Below are 16,067 nucleotides of genomic sequence, written 5' to 3' on the forward strand. Positions count from 1 at the left end.
CAATCTGTTCTAATGCTAGTGCACATCTTGGCAATTTCTCTCATACGGGTATTTCATACATAAATGCATATACATATATCTATATACATAGATAAATGCATATATATGTTAAGTAAATATATGAACACAATCAACAGCCATTGAAACAGAAAACCGACACTTTTCTTCGACACACAGAAATCTCCCCCTAGTATTAATAGCATGCAATGTATCCATAATTATGATGCAAGTTGCTTCATCCTGAAAGAAGGGATTTCACTTATCTATTTTTGTGAATAATTAATTATATGAAAGCTAACGATTCAACTGAGGCCCACCGCACCTAAAGACTTTCTAAATTGAATACGAATCGGCCTAAATCCGCCTGTACCATTTAGAATAGGAATATGCTGGAAAAATACATTCAATGACGTGGGGCAGCTTAAAAATATAATCAAATAAAACAGCTTCGAAAAATCCAATATTAATTTGCTGAAGCTTACCTTCCGTGGCGTGCCCAGTAAACAGCCCACAAGAATGGAATGTAAAGGTGCGTGTCTAAAACCACTGTAAATGTCCAAGCTTTCTATTTTATATTCTTCTAGCTGTCGGTAATAAGTCCGTTATTAATGTGGCCCAAAACTTTAGCTTTCTCTTAAATGCTTTTGAGTCCTGTTGCGTTGCTATACGTCTGCGACCCCGAGATCCAGAGATCTATCCTCGCCCGTGTTTCAGCGACAGCAGTTTTTTCTGTATGGACGCGTTTACCTTTTCCCATTTTTTTTTTTACACCATTTGTTTGATGGCAATAGTTTTCGAAAGTTCGTGTAGAAAATAGAAGTGTTGATTTTATTTTTGCCTACTTTGTTTCAGTGAAATTTATCTTGAATTTTTGCTTTGAAAAAATTCTATTTTTCCATTAATTGTTGTAGTCATCCAAAATATTCTACCCGCGGAATCTCCCTTTTTGTAAAAGTGCCGTGCACGAGGGCGAATCGGGGTTTCAATTTTTTTTTGAATTCCTCACTGCTCAATTGTTGTCGGAATTTCCGCGAACGAGTGATATTGCGTACTGTTCTCTTACTGTAACGTCTATACTGAAAAAACAACGGGCGTTTCAATTGTTTACATGGAAGTTCGAAATTCATTGCGAATGCCATTCAATCGGAGGTTTCTGTAATGGGTGTTCTGTAATAGTTTAATTTCAATTCATATAACACTTTGCACTGTGAATGTTATTATAAGTTACATGTTGAAAATAAATGGTCCCTACTTCTGCATTTGGGTTTTTAGTTTAAGAGAGAGTTGAAAGTGTGCTTCTTATAATTGCAAGTCCGAATCATTTGTACAGCTGCTCTGTTATATTCTAAGTTCCCGTCAAAAAATGTGGATATAATATATTCTCTTGCTATGTAATTGTAACCTGAAACTCCAGACTAACGTGCTTCACATTCTTCAGCTCAATAAGTGTTTTACTTGTTTACTTTAATTGGTGAAAACAACACTAGCAGCCCGCTCCTTAGGAAAGCTAATGGATAGTGCCATGCGTTGCGGAGTGAATCTATGCAATGGAGATTGCTAATTCTACCAGCAAATCTACGCTTGAAGTCACCTTTGTTTGGATGTGAAACCCAACACTTAGTTTGCTGCCGTTGCATCTCTCCTGATGAGAAGAGGGAAGGGCTGTGGTCAATTTGTATTCCTTCAACACTTCTTGTATAAATATGTATGGTGGATGCTTAGTATAATGCATGAAGAATGAATATCTTTTAGAGACACTGAACTGTATTGTCCTGTTTTGTTGCAATTAACTAATACAAGGAAAAACGTGCTTTCTTGTGAATGTCGATGGACCACATAATTTTTTGTTGCTGATTGTGTTTTATTATATCTGTTTTCAGTTGTTGTCTGATGTTATAAATTCTGTCCTACTCAACGTACCTAGTCCTATGGCTCAACATCACAAAGACGGAGACCAGATAACAAGCTTGTCCACTTGATCTACATGAGGATATTAACAAAATTCTTTGTTTATTTGGCCCATACAAAGGATGGGAATAGGGACTTTGTCCACTCGATCTACACGAGGACAGTATACCCATAGTTGCCTACTTGGCCTATACTGAGGACAAAAGATGCATCGTCAACATTATCTACACCAAGGATGGAAAATATCATAGCATCCACAAGCAAGAAAAGCAAGAATAGACTCTCAAGTTAAAAGTTATAAGAAACATGGTTACTCCATTGCTCGTAATCGAAGAGTACGGGTCACATAGATCTGTATAGGAGTGTAGCTCAACTAAATGTTGGGATGCTCTCAACACCTACATCCACATATCACATGCGAGCTCCGCTCAAGCATGGAAGGAGTCATTACAAAGGACAAGAGCAACAACAATAAAAGCAATAACGAAAGGGTGAAGAAAATCCCAAAGTACTCAAGGCAAGAAATTGAGTAAATGCAAGCAGCAAAACCAAAGGCACAAAAACTAGATAGCTCAATCGACCACTCTGCCAAGATCACAGGATTCTAGAAAAGCCTCCACACATCTTGTTAGAACACGAGGAAGGCTCCAAAATGCCCAAAAACAATAAATGGGTACAAAAATCAAATGCTCTATTGGCCACTGTGCCAAGAGCTCGAATTCCAATAAAATCTATCATACATCTCACAGGAACGTGATGAATGCTCAGATACCACAAAATACATCAAAAGCCCAAGTCCTGACAATTTGACAAGGTACGAAAATCAACATTTTAACATTGACGGGACAAGTTTGAATTGCCATAACAATTTCTGAAATGTCCTCTGTCCATTTCGATGGCACAATCTTCAAATAGTCATGGGATACTACTAACTTCAACTTCCCAATCATGCCAAAATGACGACACACATATTTGTGTAACACACAAAACAATGCGCCTAAAAAATCGCTTGAAATTCAAACTTCAAATAAAGCTATGAAATTAAAACCCATTGGTCAAAGTCTATCTAACAACACACATGTACAATTAAATCTGATTTTTGGGCACTCAGAGAAATTTGGGCAGCATAACATACATTTTATCATTCAAACCTAGCTGAGTGAAAGTGATACATGAAATCATGGTGGAATACTTGTTCTCAACCCACTAAGCTATTATTGCAACTTACTTGAAACAAAATAATGAAGTAAAACTAAAATAGAGAGATGCCCTACCTCACACAAAGTGGATATTAGGCCCAAGGAAGGCAAGCACAATTAGGGCAGAAGGAATCAATTGTGACAATTAAGTGCATAAAACCTCTTAAACATAAACAAATCTAAATAATAAACAATGAATGCGAGATCCTCAACACATAACACAAGAACACTAGATTTATTCTCAAGGAAACTCGTTAGGGAAAACCCTTGTTGTTGGTAAAATCTATATTATAGCCGACGGGTAGAATTGTATCTGAACGAGCGTGTGACAGTTGAGTCACCCTTTGGGAAAGTATATGTACACCATCCCGAAGGGACTTTGGAATCATCATCATTGTAATTAGATTGTAAGCATCGAGTGCATATTGCGTATATGAATAAAGTATCTGTTCTGTGTTATATCTTACTATACTACATGCGATAGGTATCCTTTTACCCTATACGGTAAACAACCCTAGTAGGGCTCTAACCCACAAGATGATGTACTCTGCTAAAAGTGCTGCCTGGTCAAGAGCATGAATAATAGAGAACAAAAGGTGCCCATACACCCAAAGGCTTACAGTCGAATCAACAAGGCACACTGCCTAGAGCACATTGCTTGCATGCAGTCTCAGATCTGACCCATAGCTGGGTTCACTGTTCTTATTCAACAATTACATCAAGCTGGACAAGCAATCCATTACAACTAAGCTGACAAATAGCATCTTCTATGGCAATACCATTCCAGCGAAGTCTAAGCTCATATCAACCTCGCATACTAGCACATTGCTTACACTCTTCACAAACTCACAACTACAAATTGATCTGTCATTCACACTGATTACAAAGAATAAACAACTACTAGGTGTAATAGCCAACCTAACATAATAAAAGATAAAACAATTTTGCTCAATCACCAATACGATCCAAAATAAGTTGATTAGGACTTAGATAGGACAATGCTACACCATCGCCAATGCAACACACAACATCGCAACACATTACTTCATCAAATTGGCCAGGACCTTAATGAAAAACCACCCACACACTACCAAAATAGCAATTTCGATCTCCTTAATCAATGTTAACTACGGATATGATCATTACACGATCCAAGAACACAAACAAACAACATGAATACCATTAGAAACCTTCAGACCATATCCAACGCAAAATTCAAACTCATCTTTAGCATTGAATGTTAAGAACGCTGAACTGCCAAACTCAGTCAAATCAAAAGATAGCTTGCTGTACATAGAATCATGAATAATAGTGATTGCGGACACAATGATAAGGCACAATGATAATACCAACATCACAACCTCTGAATCATCAAAACTAGTTCATACCAGACCAAATACTCTACATCTGCACTCAGAAAAACTGTAGCACTAGTAACCAAAAAGTTGACCAAAGCTCATCCAAATAACCATGTGAACCTCTGTAAGTTGATAGGCATCAACTACAAACATTTCAGAAACTCAAACAAGAATAACATCTCTAGATCTTGATTGTAATACTCAAATCATCCAAAAATAGCAAAACAATGTATTGTCCGCAACAATGAATAATATGTTGACATCAATGACAGCATACCATAGCAGCAACATCAAACAACTCTGACCAACATCCTCAACAACTGACAATCTCCCCCTTCAACCAATTTTGGAGGAAATCCAAAACATAAAGGAAAATCTGAAAACTCAAAGAAATCGAATGAGGCTTCCGGCAAAGCGAAGCAAATCTGACACGATTCCAATGAACCGCTCCACGAACAAATCCAACAAGCAGATCAAACTCAACAAGCAAAAGATCATTTTTCTTCAATGCAAATTGGAGTAATATCTCCATTTATTCAAAACATGAAGTGTGGAAAAATGAACTCTTTTCTACCATATAAAGTCACTTATAAAAGCGACTCGTAAATTAAGTCATCTAAATAATTAAATGAACTATTTGCTAATGTTTTGGGTAGCTGCAAGAGAAATCACTATTGTATTTCTATATTCTGGTTTGAAAATTCAACATGGTATTAGAGCAACTCTAAAGAGAAGATCTAGAACTAGAACTCTTAAGTTTTGAGATATTCTATTAATGGAGATGTTCGTTGACATTCGTTGTGCGAGATAGTATGCATGCAAAGCTATGATCATTGTATGAATGTTGGTTTGCAATTGTTGTTCAATATTTTAAAAATAGATAGCTGTGTATTGACCCATATCTATGTTCGTCTTGAGATCCTTCTTGAGGAAAATTATACAATAAAAAGATAAGTATTCTATGATTACACCTTTAAATATTGATCATGATTTTGTTTTGTTAACACTGGGAATAGTGTACGTGTTTAGCATTGATCTTTATATTTCTATTCATGATAGGTTGATTCTATAAATTATTACTAATTTCTTTAAATGCTTCTATGATGGATCAAGAAGCAACAAGATGATGAGAGATCACATGCAAAGTCATGAATATGGGAAATGCTTCTGCAACCTTGGGACTGAATTGGTTACACAACTTCATTAAAGAGGAAGAACCTATTCAAATTAGCGTTAGAGGAGGAAATGACATTTAGAGGGAGACTATTTTGATGTAGAAATCAAATTCAAAGGGAGCTTGTGTGATAGAGGGAGAATGTCCAATTCTTTGCAAGCTTTTGTGGTAATGTGACTGCTTAAAGCTCCCTGTTCGGTCAAACTTGGAATCTGCTCTCTTATTATGTTAATCAAAGCAATGAGAATGTTGCCCCTATTGAGAGGGAGTCTTTGTTGAGAGGGGGTCTCAACTTTTCTTATAAATTCTAATGAGTTCTTTTATGTGCAGGAGAAGTTCGAGTTGAAATCCCTTGTTCCACCCTATACAAGTAGTCTAAGTCACAAGGTTCGGCGAATATCAAGCTTGATATTTGGATATAGCCGAATGTGAAACTTACCAAAAAAAATCGTTGAAATCCGCCGTTGATTCGGCTGCTACAAACGGACTTTCTAATGGAAGTCAAATGCATTTAGAAATTTCCGTTTGCAGAGTTTTGGCGTGCAAAAAAATCTATAAAATGCGGTTCAAACCCTCAAAAAACACCCTGCGAATAAATTATCCTGAATGGCGACACCCTTTCTATGCCCTTCGTCGTGCGCAACGCGTTCTCTGGTATTTTTCGTGCTCTACAGTCATCAACGCCCGTGCCCTTTTCCTTCCTCGACAGTCTCTGAAGCTGAGCGATTTGTTTTTTCAGCAGTCGGCAACGCCCGTGCAGTGTTTCACTTTTTCCATTCGAATTATAGTTTAAATTTTTAATACTCGCATTTCATATTATATATTAAAGTTTACTCCAATTCATTTTGTAATAAGGCGATTCAATTTTTCTCTAATATGTAAAAACTTTACTATAGTTTGTATTTTCTATAATTTTTTCTATAATTTTAACTTTTCAATATGTATTAATTTTATATTTAGTTTCGTTTTTTGTTATATAGTTTTTAAATATAATTTGTATATAGTTTTTTACATGATATAATTTGTATAAAAAATTTATTTCAATTTATATAATTTTTGTAATCAATTTAATTATGTAATTATTTTTTGTAATCTATTTTGTAATAGTTAATTAAATATTAGATTTATTTTTTAAAATTGATTTAAAATAGTGATATATTAATTTTTAATTAATATAGTTCGAAAACTTTTAAAATATTAGAGTCTATTAGATATATATTAATATGTTTACTTTATTTTGCTTTGTAAGTTCATAATTTTTATTATAATTTAATAAATAAATAGATATATTAGTTTATAATTTTTATTATAATTTGATAAATAAATAGATATATTATATTATGTTTAATAAATTATAAATTTATAGTTCAATTTTTAAATAATAGAATTATTAGTGTAAAAAGTTGACCTTTAACATGTTTAATTTTAAATTAACATTTTTAAATTATTTATTGAATTATTTTGTTTTAAAATTTGAAATAATAATATATTATTTTGTTTTTAATTCTACAGATTGTAATATGGCTCCCAACAAATCAACTTCGGAGGCGTGGAAACATGTGACTAAAAATGGTCCTAATAAAACTCAGTGTAACTTGTGTCCAAAAGTTATTACTGGAAGTTTAACAAGGGTCATGGATCACCTGCTTGGTATTACGGCAGGTAAAGGTGGAGGTGTTACTGCATGTCCAGGTGTGACCCAAGAGCTTAGAGCAATTTTAGAGAAAGAGCATTCATCTTCTATTGCTCAAAAGATGAAGAATGCACAAAAGAAACAAAGAATTGAAGACGTCTCTAGATTCACATCCACTATACGTTCATCTTCATGTCTACCTCAGGTTGTAAAGCCAACAAAAGAGAGCGGAACTCTGAATAGCTTTTGGAAACCATGTGAGAAACAAGTAGTTGATGATTTACTGGCTGATTTATTCTATACTAGTGCAATTCCATTCAATGTAGCTAGAAATCCACTTTATCGTCTTGTATTTCAAAAAGCTGGAGAGTTTGGCAAAGGGTATATACCTCCTTCTTCTGAGGCTTTGAGAACAACTCTCTTAGAGAGGTCAAAAGATAGAGTGACTGATAAATTAGCTGTGGTCAAAGCCTCTTGGAAGGTAACAGGGTGCACTATATTGAGTGATGGATGGTCAGATATCTGTCAAAGACCATTGATTAATGTTTTAGTGGCTTGTCCTGAAGGTGTTGTATTCTTAAAGGTTATTGACACTATGAATCATAAAAAAACTTCTGAATATATATTTCAAATATTAGAAGAAGCAATTCTTGAAGTAGGGGTTGCAAATGTGGTTCAAGTGGTTACTGATAGTGCAGCAAATTGTGTGGGAGCTGGCAAGCTGATTGTAGAGAAGTACCCAGAAATTTATTGGAGTCCATGTGCAGCTCATTGTTTGGATTTGTTGCTACATGATTTGGCAAAATTCCCTTGGATACATGAAGTAATTCATAGAGGAAGAGAAGTTGCAAATTTCATACGAAATCATCGTCTCACATTGAGCCTTTACAGGCAACATGCATCTAGAGAGTTGTTGAGGCCTTGCGATACAAGATTTGCTTCATTTTATATCACTTTAAGAAGAGTGGTTGAAGAGAAAGCAGCTTTAAGATTTGTAATCTGTTCCAATGTGTGGGAAAATTCAACTCTCTCAAAAAGTGGTAAGGGGAAGATCATAGAGCAAATTGTTTTAAATAGTAACTTTTGGGAAAGTGGGGCAAAGGTTTTAAATATATGCGGTCCAATTGTCGACGTGCTCCGCATGGTTGATGGTAACACAGTAACACTCCTTGCCTTGGAATGCTTTATGAAAACATGGATCGTTGCAAGGAAGCAATTCAGAGAGCACTAAATAATGTGGAAGCAGAGTACATAGAGATATGGAAGACTGTTGATTTAAGATGGAAAATGATGCACACTCCTTTACATGCAGCAGCTTGCTATTTGGAGCCTAAACTGTTTCACATTGATAGACAAGGTGATGCTGAAATTATGGCAGGGTTTTATGAAGCCATTAGTAGATTTGAACCAGATCCAACAATTGCATCTCTAATTAGAGAACAATGTTGGAAATACAAAAAAGCGGAAGGGCTGTTTGGAATAGGAGCAGCCAAATATGATATGACACGAGATGAGGTACCTGGTTATAGATGGTGGATGAGCTATGGGGCAGAAACTCCTGAACTTCAGCGATTTGCCATTTGAATTTTGAGTCAAGGAGCAAGTTCATCAGCTTGTGAGAGAAATTGGAGTTGCTTTGACCACATCCATTCCAAAAAGAGGAACAAGTTGTTGTCTGGAAAGTTGGGAGATCTTGTCTATGTTCGCAGCAATTTAAAATTGCTTATGAACAAATCAACAAATGAGTCATCTTCACAAGAACAGACTTTAGAAGACACAGCAGTACCAGATGCAGATGAGCCTGACTTTTTTGAGGAAGAATTGGGTAGTGATACTGATGATGATGCTACACCATCTAAGCCAAGTGCTCTTGATGACTTCGAGCTTTCTTGAAGCTATGAAGTCTTGACTTTTGATTGTACCTTCGCAACAAAATAATATCTTTGCTATTGTGATTTCACATGTTTCTTATGTTTTGTACTTAATAAATGTCTCATCAAGCTTATGAAGTTGTGAGATCTATTTAGCAATTTTTACTATTTTGATAATTGATAAGATATATTACATACATCTAGAAAATAATTAAAATTGTATAAGGCGAATTTAATTCGAATTTTTTCCCGAATTTTTACTCTTTCCCGAACTTCATTCGAATTTTATAGTTGCCGAACTCGAATTCGAATTCGAACCTTGTGACTTAGCAAGTAGTTATGGTGGATCCACCCTTTGCAAGTAGGCATGGTGGAAATGCATTGTTCTCTGGGAGAAGTCTTAGGTGAAAGCCCTTGTTCCATCCTCTGCGAGCAAGTATGGTGGATCCACCTTCTATGACTAGGCATGGTGGAGATGCATTCTTCTCTGGGATAAGTCTAAGGTGAAAGCTCTCATTCCACCCTCTGCAAGTAGGCATGGCGGATGTCATGGAAGAAATTCCATAATGTAGCACTTTTGTTTATTCACCATCTGGGAGTAGCCATGGCAAATGTCATTTTGAGATGACAAGATTATGTTGAGAAAATCTGTGATGAGATTTTGTTATTGACTCTCTGGTTGCAGCTTCTTTGTGCTTGTTAGGTTGTGAGGCACCATAACATGATACCTTCAAATGATTTCTCCTTTGCTAAGAGGGAGTGTTAATGTTTTGCACAGCTGCAGGAGAAATCATTATTGCCTGCGAAGGTTTTTTGGTTGGTTCAAGATAAATGGAGAGTATTTCAACTATATTCATAACGAGACTCATGTCTGCATTTATGAAAAGTCTCATTTTTGATATAAAGAGGCATTTGTTGGTATTGAAGAGGCATGTGCGTCAAATTGAGAGTCACCCTTTGGAGAGGTGAAGAGTCTCCCAAGCCAAGGCTCAAGAGTTACGAATTTAAAGAGTCACACATGTTCACATGAAGAGCCCAACGTTTGGAATATGAAAAGACTTCCTCAAGAAGAGTCTTGTGGTTGGCATTTGTAGAATCTTCTGAGTGATATACCAAGAGTCTCCATGTGGAAGATAACTCCTTTTGTTATATATATATATATTATATATATATGTCTTCATATCTATGTAATCTGGCTGCTGTGGATATGTCTATAAGAGCTTTTTATTGAGAATCATTATTTTTGTTGTTCTGTATACTCAACATTTAGGCTGGATTATTTTTCCTTGGTTCTGTGTATACAGCGATGAGACTTGTAGAGCATATGATTGCAAAAACTTCTGTATATGTTCAGTTTTGTCTTATTGTTCACAACCAATAGATGATCATCTAGTGCTTATGTGAGGAGATTCAAATATTTGTAATCTGTTGTTTTATCAGTGATTCCGAGACTTTGTAATTGTAGGCTTATTGATTGACTGTATGAAGTCATTAATCATACGCATAAATGTTGTATTTGGTTGGTGATCAGATTTAAGGAACTATTTTTGGGTGTGGCTGGGTTTTTCGCTCGAGAAGGAGGGTCTTCCCAGGATAATGATTGTGTTATCTGTTATTGTAATTCTGATTATTGCATTCTTGTATTCTGGTTTGATAATTCTACACTATGGACTATACCCTGAAAATCAAATATATAAATTTCAATAAAATGGAACTCAACTATGGCAAATTAGCTGGTAGTTAAACTATTGAATTCCCCAAATACATTAAATTAACATTTAATTAAATCTCTTTTGCGACAACAGCGAGAACTCTAAATGCACAAACATATCACTTGTCTTTCATTAGTGCAATCATGAAGTTGGGATTTACCAACATGTACCAGAAGGATAATATAAAAAACACGAGTACATTGTCCATACAGGAATGATATTGGCTTAGTAGTGAAAGGCCAATGTTACTATCTCTTGTGCCACTGCCGAGGATATAAACACTCTCAAATCCTGCAACTTGGGTAGAATGTGTCTGGTACCTGTTCACTGAAAAATACAAACATCAAGTGTAGCCGATCACATTATAAATAGCTGAAGCACATTAACATACATGATAGCAAATAACGAAGGAGAGTGACTGCTCACAATATAAATAGTTGAAGCACATGAGCATACATGAGAGCAAATATTGAAGGAGAGTGATACCATTGTATCGACCTCAAAAATGAGTAATTGTGATTTTGTCTCACTTCGTACAATTACTTGAGGCATAATCCATAACAGTTAAGCATAGCAGTAAATGTCATTTCGTAAATTAACTTTGCATTTACATTAAACATTTCGTTTAAATATAAAAGCATCAAATAATCTATTCTAGTATAATGAGCATATATCAATGCAAATCTCCATAAAAAATACCCAACAACATATAAGGCACCATATAATAGGAATCCATGATAATCATCATACACATATGATTGCAATAATAATAGCAACATAATCTTACATTTAAATCAGCAATGGTACAGTAATTGAAATAAAATATGGTAATCAAGTGCATCACACAATGCAACCACTTGATCCCATCACATGGATAATCATGGAATAACATCTTAATATAATCATAATGTGATAGCCACTGGCACGCATCACTGGAATGACTACTCACATCATAAGTGGGCATAGTAAATAATGTCTCATAAGCCAAATGCCATTATGACCATAACAGTAATCTCAGAATGAACACAAGAACAAACTGAACTGGCTGCATCTCTATAAACCCTGCTTGTTCAAACTTAGACTGTGGCTGGTAGCTGTTTGTTTTCTTGTTAATTCGTTGGTTGTGCTTTTGTAATTTTGAAATGTATGTTTTTTGATTTTTTTTTCTGGAATTGAATATTTGTAATGCATTAAAATGAAAGTGCACTTTCTACTAAGCACACCAAGATTTATTCACTGTATTTTCTATGCTAGTAATTACAGTGGAAATCTATCCAAGAAATGTAATGCTATTTAAATTATCAGAATATTTGGAGTAACCTGGAACTTATGCAAATGCTGGATTCTTCATTAGATTGATGACTGTAGCTTGGTAGGTGCGAGAGCTCTGCCGTAGAGTGCTCGATGACCAATGTGAAACCCATGATTGATACTGCCGACCTCCCAAAACATCAACGTTGCCTCCCAAAACAAGGAGTGCCATCCCACAATGAATTACTGCAGCAACAACACAAATTGCAGTCACAAAACTGGTGTTGCAATATGCCTAGATACAACCCCCGTAATGTCCCCATTTTTGCTAGCATCAGGGTTTGAGGGATTAGCCTATTATTGTGATCCTCGTAGGCTAATTATTGTGGATAGAGGGTCTTTTGAGGATATTGGGAGGGTCTTGTCTTCTTTACTATTGAGTATATTCTAGTTTCCTCTTTGTTTGACTCAGATTGGGCTTTTTTTGGGCATAGTTTCACGCACTTGGTATTTATAGGAAGTTTGGTGATGATTGAGATGGACCCTTTCTATTTTGGGAAAGTGCATTTGGTCACATGGGGAAATAATAGGTGTGACTCCTGTTTTAGACGTCATATTTAAAAGATATGTATTTGGGAGTTATTACTTTTGTTAATAGATAATTATTAATAAATCATTAAATGACTTAAGTTGAGGTTTGAGTCATCATTGGAAGGGGTCATTTATTTAATTAGTTATAAGCCCAAGTCAAGTATTGAATATAAAAGTGTAAGGAGTTGTTATATTTAAAAGTTGAAGCTTCATAAGTAAAGAGCGTCTTCATGAAGCCATGTGGTAGAAAAGTTATTTATTTAAAAGAATTTAATGAAAGCTTCTAATTAATGGCATGTTGGTGAAGCCAAGTGCATTATAAAAGGTGGCTTGATGAAACAAATAGATCATTCAATTGTTTATTTTCTTTTGTTGATTTGGTGTGGATTTCTAAGTGGGGTCTTTCGTCTTGCCTTTTCTTGAGTATAGTGCTTTGGTTTTGAGAAGTGCTTGGTAATTCACAACTGAGGTATTGAGAATTAATTTCTGAGAATTCTGAGTATTGCATCTTCCATGTTTGTATGTTCTGTTGCTTTCGAAGAAGCTTTGTGCTAAGGGTTTGTAGTGATCTAAATTCTGAGATTTGTTAGCTTGAAGAATAATGGGAGTCTTCCTACCATACATTTTGTAATTGGGAGACATAACTTGCTGAAGTTTGAATGCATTATCATTTGCACATTGAGGCTGATCTGCATTTGTCAATTGCATTGGGCGTCATTCACATTGTTGTACTTTGGGCATCCATCTACTGAAAATCTTGTGTTCGATCTGCCATTAAGCTGGGTGATTGGGAATTGCAAGTCCAGCGTTAGAGATATCTGTACATAGTCAGATCTGTTCTTTGCATTTGCATAGGCAGGTGGGTCTATTATTTTGGTGCCAATGTGGCAGGGATTTGGCATGTAGGCGGAAACATTCAGCGTGGGGGAAGTTGTTATCATTGGCCTTGAATTGGGTGTTCATCTGCTGCATATCAGTTTGCAATTTAAATGCTTTTTCTTCCTGCCTGAACGTGACTATGTGGGGGTGCTATTACAAATGTTATCAACTTTCTTTCTATTTAAGTTAGCTGCAATTTGATGGGCTGTGGGTCTGTTGCAAATGCCCATATACTTGGAATTGACAGGTTCATTTCTTGTTTGTAATTGCTCCCATAATGATACACCAGTAATTTGTGGAAAAACTTAAAATAAATAATCCAAGGGATTCAGTTTAGTATTTTGAAATGTTCTTTGTGCAAAAATAATTGACTAGACTGAAGCTTGATCATACATTGGCATTGTTCTTTACAAATTTAATTATAAGTTCACTGACCAGTCCATTCATATTTGTGACCATTGGCCTTGATAAGTTTGGTAGCAATTAACTCTCTATTCGAATTTTGGGTATGGACTTTCAAGTTGGGGAGGCGTTGCATGGTATAGATTTCTGAATTAAAAGTCTATATTATTTAGCATTACAGTGGTTTGCCAAGTGTCTGACAAAATGCAAAGTATTTGACTAGTAGGAAAATTGATGAAGTTGATGTTATTCAAGTCATATGAAGTCAAGGTTATTACAGTCGTATCAAAGCAATTTCCTGTTAGCATCTGCAGGAATTGGTCTCAAAATTATTTGATCAGTGATTTGTTCAGGAGTTGATAGCATTTGTTTAGTTTGCAATTCAGTAGTTATGGATGGTGATAGGAGATTCATTTTGGGTAGACATTATACCCGCAGAGGGTGTACTTCACCACCTAGGGATGAAGAAGTTGTGATATAGTTTGGTATTTTGAAACAGTTGAATTTGTTATTTAATGAGTTGAATCAAATCACAAATGGATGACCCAACTGGCTTCAAATCCAAGATTTGAGCAAAGCGTAATATCACTTTTTTGAAGAGAGAAATCTGATGATATGGTGGTGGCTACAGATGTGTGGGACGTTTCTTATGAGACATTGCATGAGTTCAACACAGTGGATGTGGAGTATGCTAAGTTACCATATTCGCCCCTCAACATGCAAATTTGACATTTGACTCGTAGCTAATTTGAAGTCGGTTCCGGTTCTTGTCAAATTCGTCATTTGTTTGATGAATTCCTTGTGGATTCTCTTTTTTGGACCCTGGACAAATATGGGCGAATGTTGAGCAAATTTTGTAGTTGACTAAAGAACCCAGGAGGAATTTAGAGCGAATTTGGGCGTGCAACCAAAAAAGTTTAACTTTTAATGTTTTTATTGTTTTTGAAAAGGCATTTTTTTGGTTTAAATATAATCTGATTTATTATACAACCGATCCAACCCTAAAACATGCCCACACTTAATATAGTGGTGTATGAACTTATTTGCTGCAGCATAATTTTACATATATATAAAAAAAAGAAAAAAGAAAAAATTCTTGTACGGACGAACCCAAAACGAACCTGAACCTTTTCCCAAATTTTTTTGATTGAATTTTGAACCCGAATGTTGAACCCACTTCCGAACCAGAATCCGAACCGGCAACTTAGGGAGTACAATGGGAATTTAGGTTAGGCTGAGTCAGATGATACAGTTGTTGACATGAGTCCCCAGGATTGTTCATTTGATGGTGATGTAGTGATAGTGGAGCTAGGAGCATATGAGGATACTGTCATATCAACAACCACTTCTATGTCGGTTGAGCCATCTACCGAGGAGTTTAGCGGTATGCATGCAGTTGTAGATATGTGCTTTAATGATAGCACACATGTTATTGACAATGAGGTGAGTGATGTAGAGACAGAGTTATGTTATACTACTGATCAATACAGTGTTGATGTTCACTTTGTGGACAATCCTATTTTCGACATGGATGCAACATTGTCTTTTGACAATCCCCCTTTTGCGATTGACGTTGATCACTCACCTGAGTGGAGTTGGGCTAGGTTGTCACCATTTGCGGACACGGTTCCGTTTCCTATAGCCACAATTGGTGATGTTCCTGTAGCAATTCCTGTAGCAATGAATTCTGATGAGGATGTAGTTACATCCATTGCAGTTATAGGTATTGTTGGGATGAGTGTATTTGTTGACATTGGTAGAGAACCTCATGTTGCATCGGGTTCTTAGTAGCTACATCTTTTGTGGGGGTTTGCGGTGTCTACATTTTAGGCAGTTACTGTAGTTGGCTTGGTCAGTTCACCATTGCTACCCTCGTGAGTTGATAGTGGGATTTGAGGGTCTCAATTGTGGGGTTATAGGCTTTCTCGTAGCCCATGGTGTGTTTTGGCTCCTTTTGAGGGACTTACTATTTATAGTAATTCAAACTGTTAGTTCCAATGAGCTCAGTTGAGTTAGAGGAGTTGAGTGATGCTCTTAGTTTTATTTTGGGCTTCTGGTTTGGGCTCCAAGAATCTTGGAGAGAGCATCT

The 16,067-nt window shown here is 35.9% G+C and overlaps 2 protein-coding genes across 15 annotated transcripts in view; both read left to right on the forward strand.

Moving 5' to 3' along the window:
* Nucleotides 1–459: 459 nt before the first annotated feature.
* The window catches only part of LOC149528104 (ADP-ribosylation factor GTPase-activating protein AGD12-like), a 117,105-nt gene continuing 101,497 nt past the window's right edge, over nt 460–16,067 (forward strand). For 9 of the 14 annotated variants that reach the window (XR_016358978.1, XR_016358980.1, XR_016358979.1 and 6 more), the window contains exon 1: nt 460–529. The gene's annotated coding sequence lies outside the window, so the exon portion shown is untranslated. Of the gene's footprint in view, nt 530–627; nt 732–16,067 lie in introns of all 14 variants that reach the window. The other 5 variants (XM_089810858.1, XM_089810857.1, XM_089810862.1 and 2 more) reach the window with 1 other exon arrangement.
* On the forward strand, nt 6,199–8,856 carry LOC149528105 (uncharacterized). Its single transcript, XM_089808014.1, has 3 exons — nt 6,199–6,400; nt 7,152–8,431; nt 8,482–8,856. Exons 1-3 carry the CDS (start codon nt 6,199–6,201, stop codon nt 8,854–8,856), a joined length of 1,857 nt encoding a protein of 618 aa, XP_089664140.1.

The sequence above is a fragment of the Cupressus sempervirens genome, chromosome 11 (genome assembly GCF_028749045.1).
Source record: "Cupressus sempervirens isolate cs-2001-9-10 chromosome 11, ASM2874904v1, whole genome shotgun sequence".
Lineage (NCBI taxonomy): Eukaryota > Viridiplantae > Streptophyta > Pinopsida > Cupressales > Cupressaceae > Cupressus > Cupressus sempervirens.

Bases quoted from the DNA above. Each gene is read 5' to 3' on its own strand.
- LOC149528105 (XM_089808014.1), top strand. From the start codon at position 6,199: ATGCGGTTCAAACCCTCAAAAAACACCCTGCGAATAAATTATCCTGAA. The intron at 6,401-7,151 runs GTTTCACTTTTT...TTAATTCTACAG, and splicing joins GTCGGCAACGCCCGTGCAGT to ATTGTAATATGGCTCCCAAC. The intron at 8,432-8,481 runs GTAACACTCCTT...GATCGTTGCAAG, and splicing joins GCATGGTTGATGGTAACACA to GAAGCAATTCAGAGAGCACT.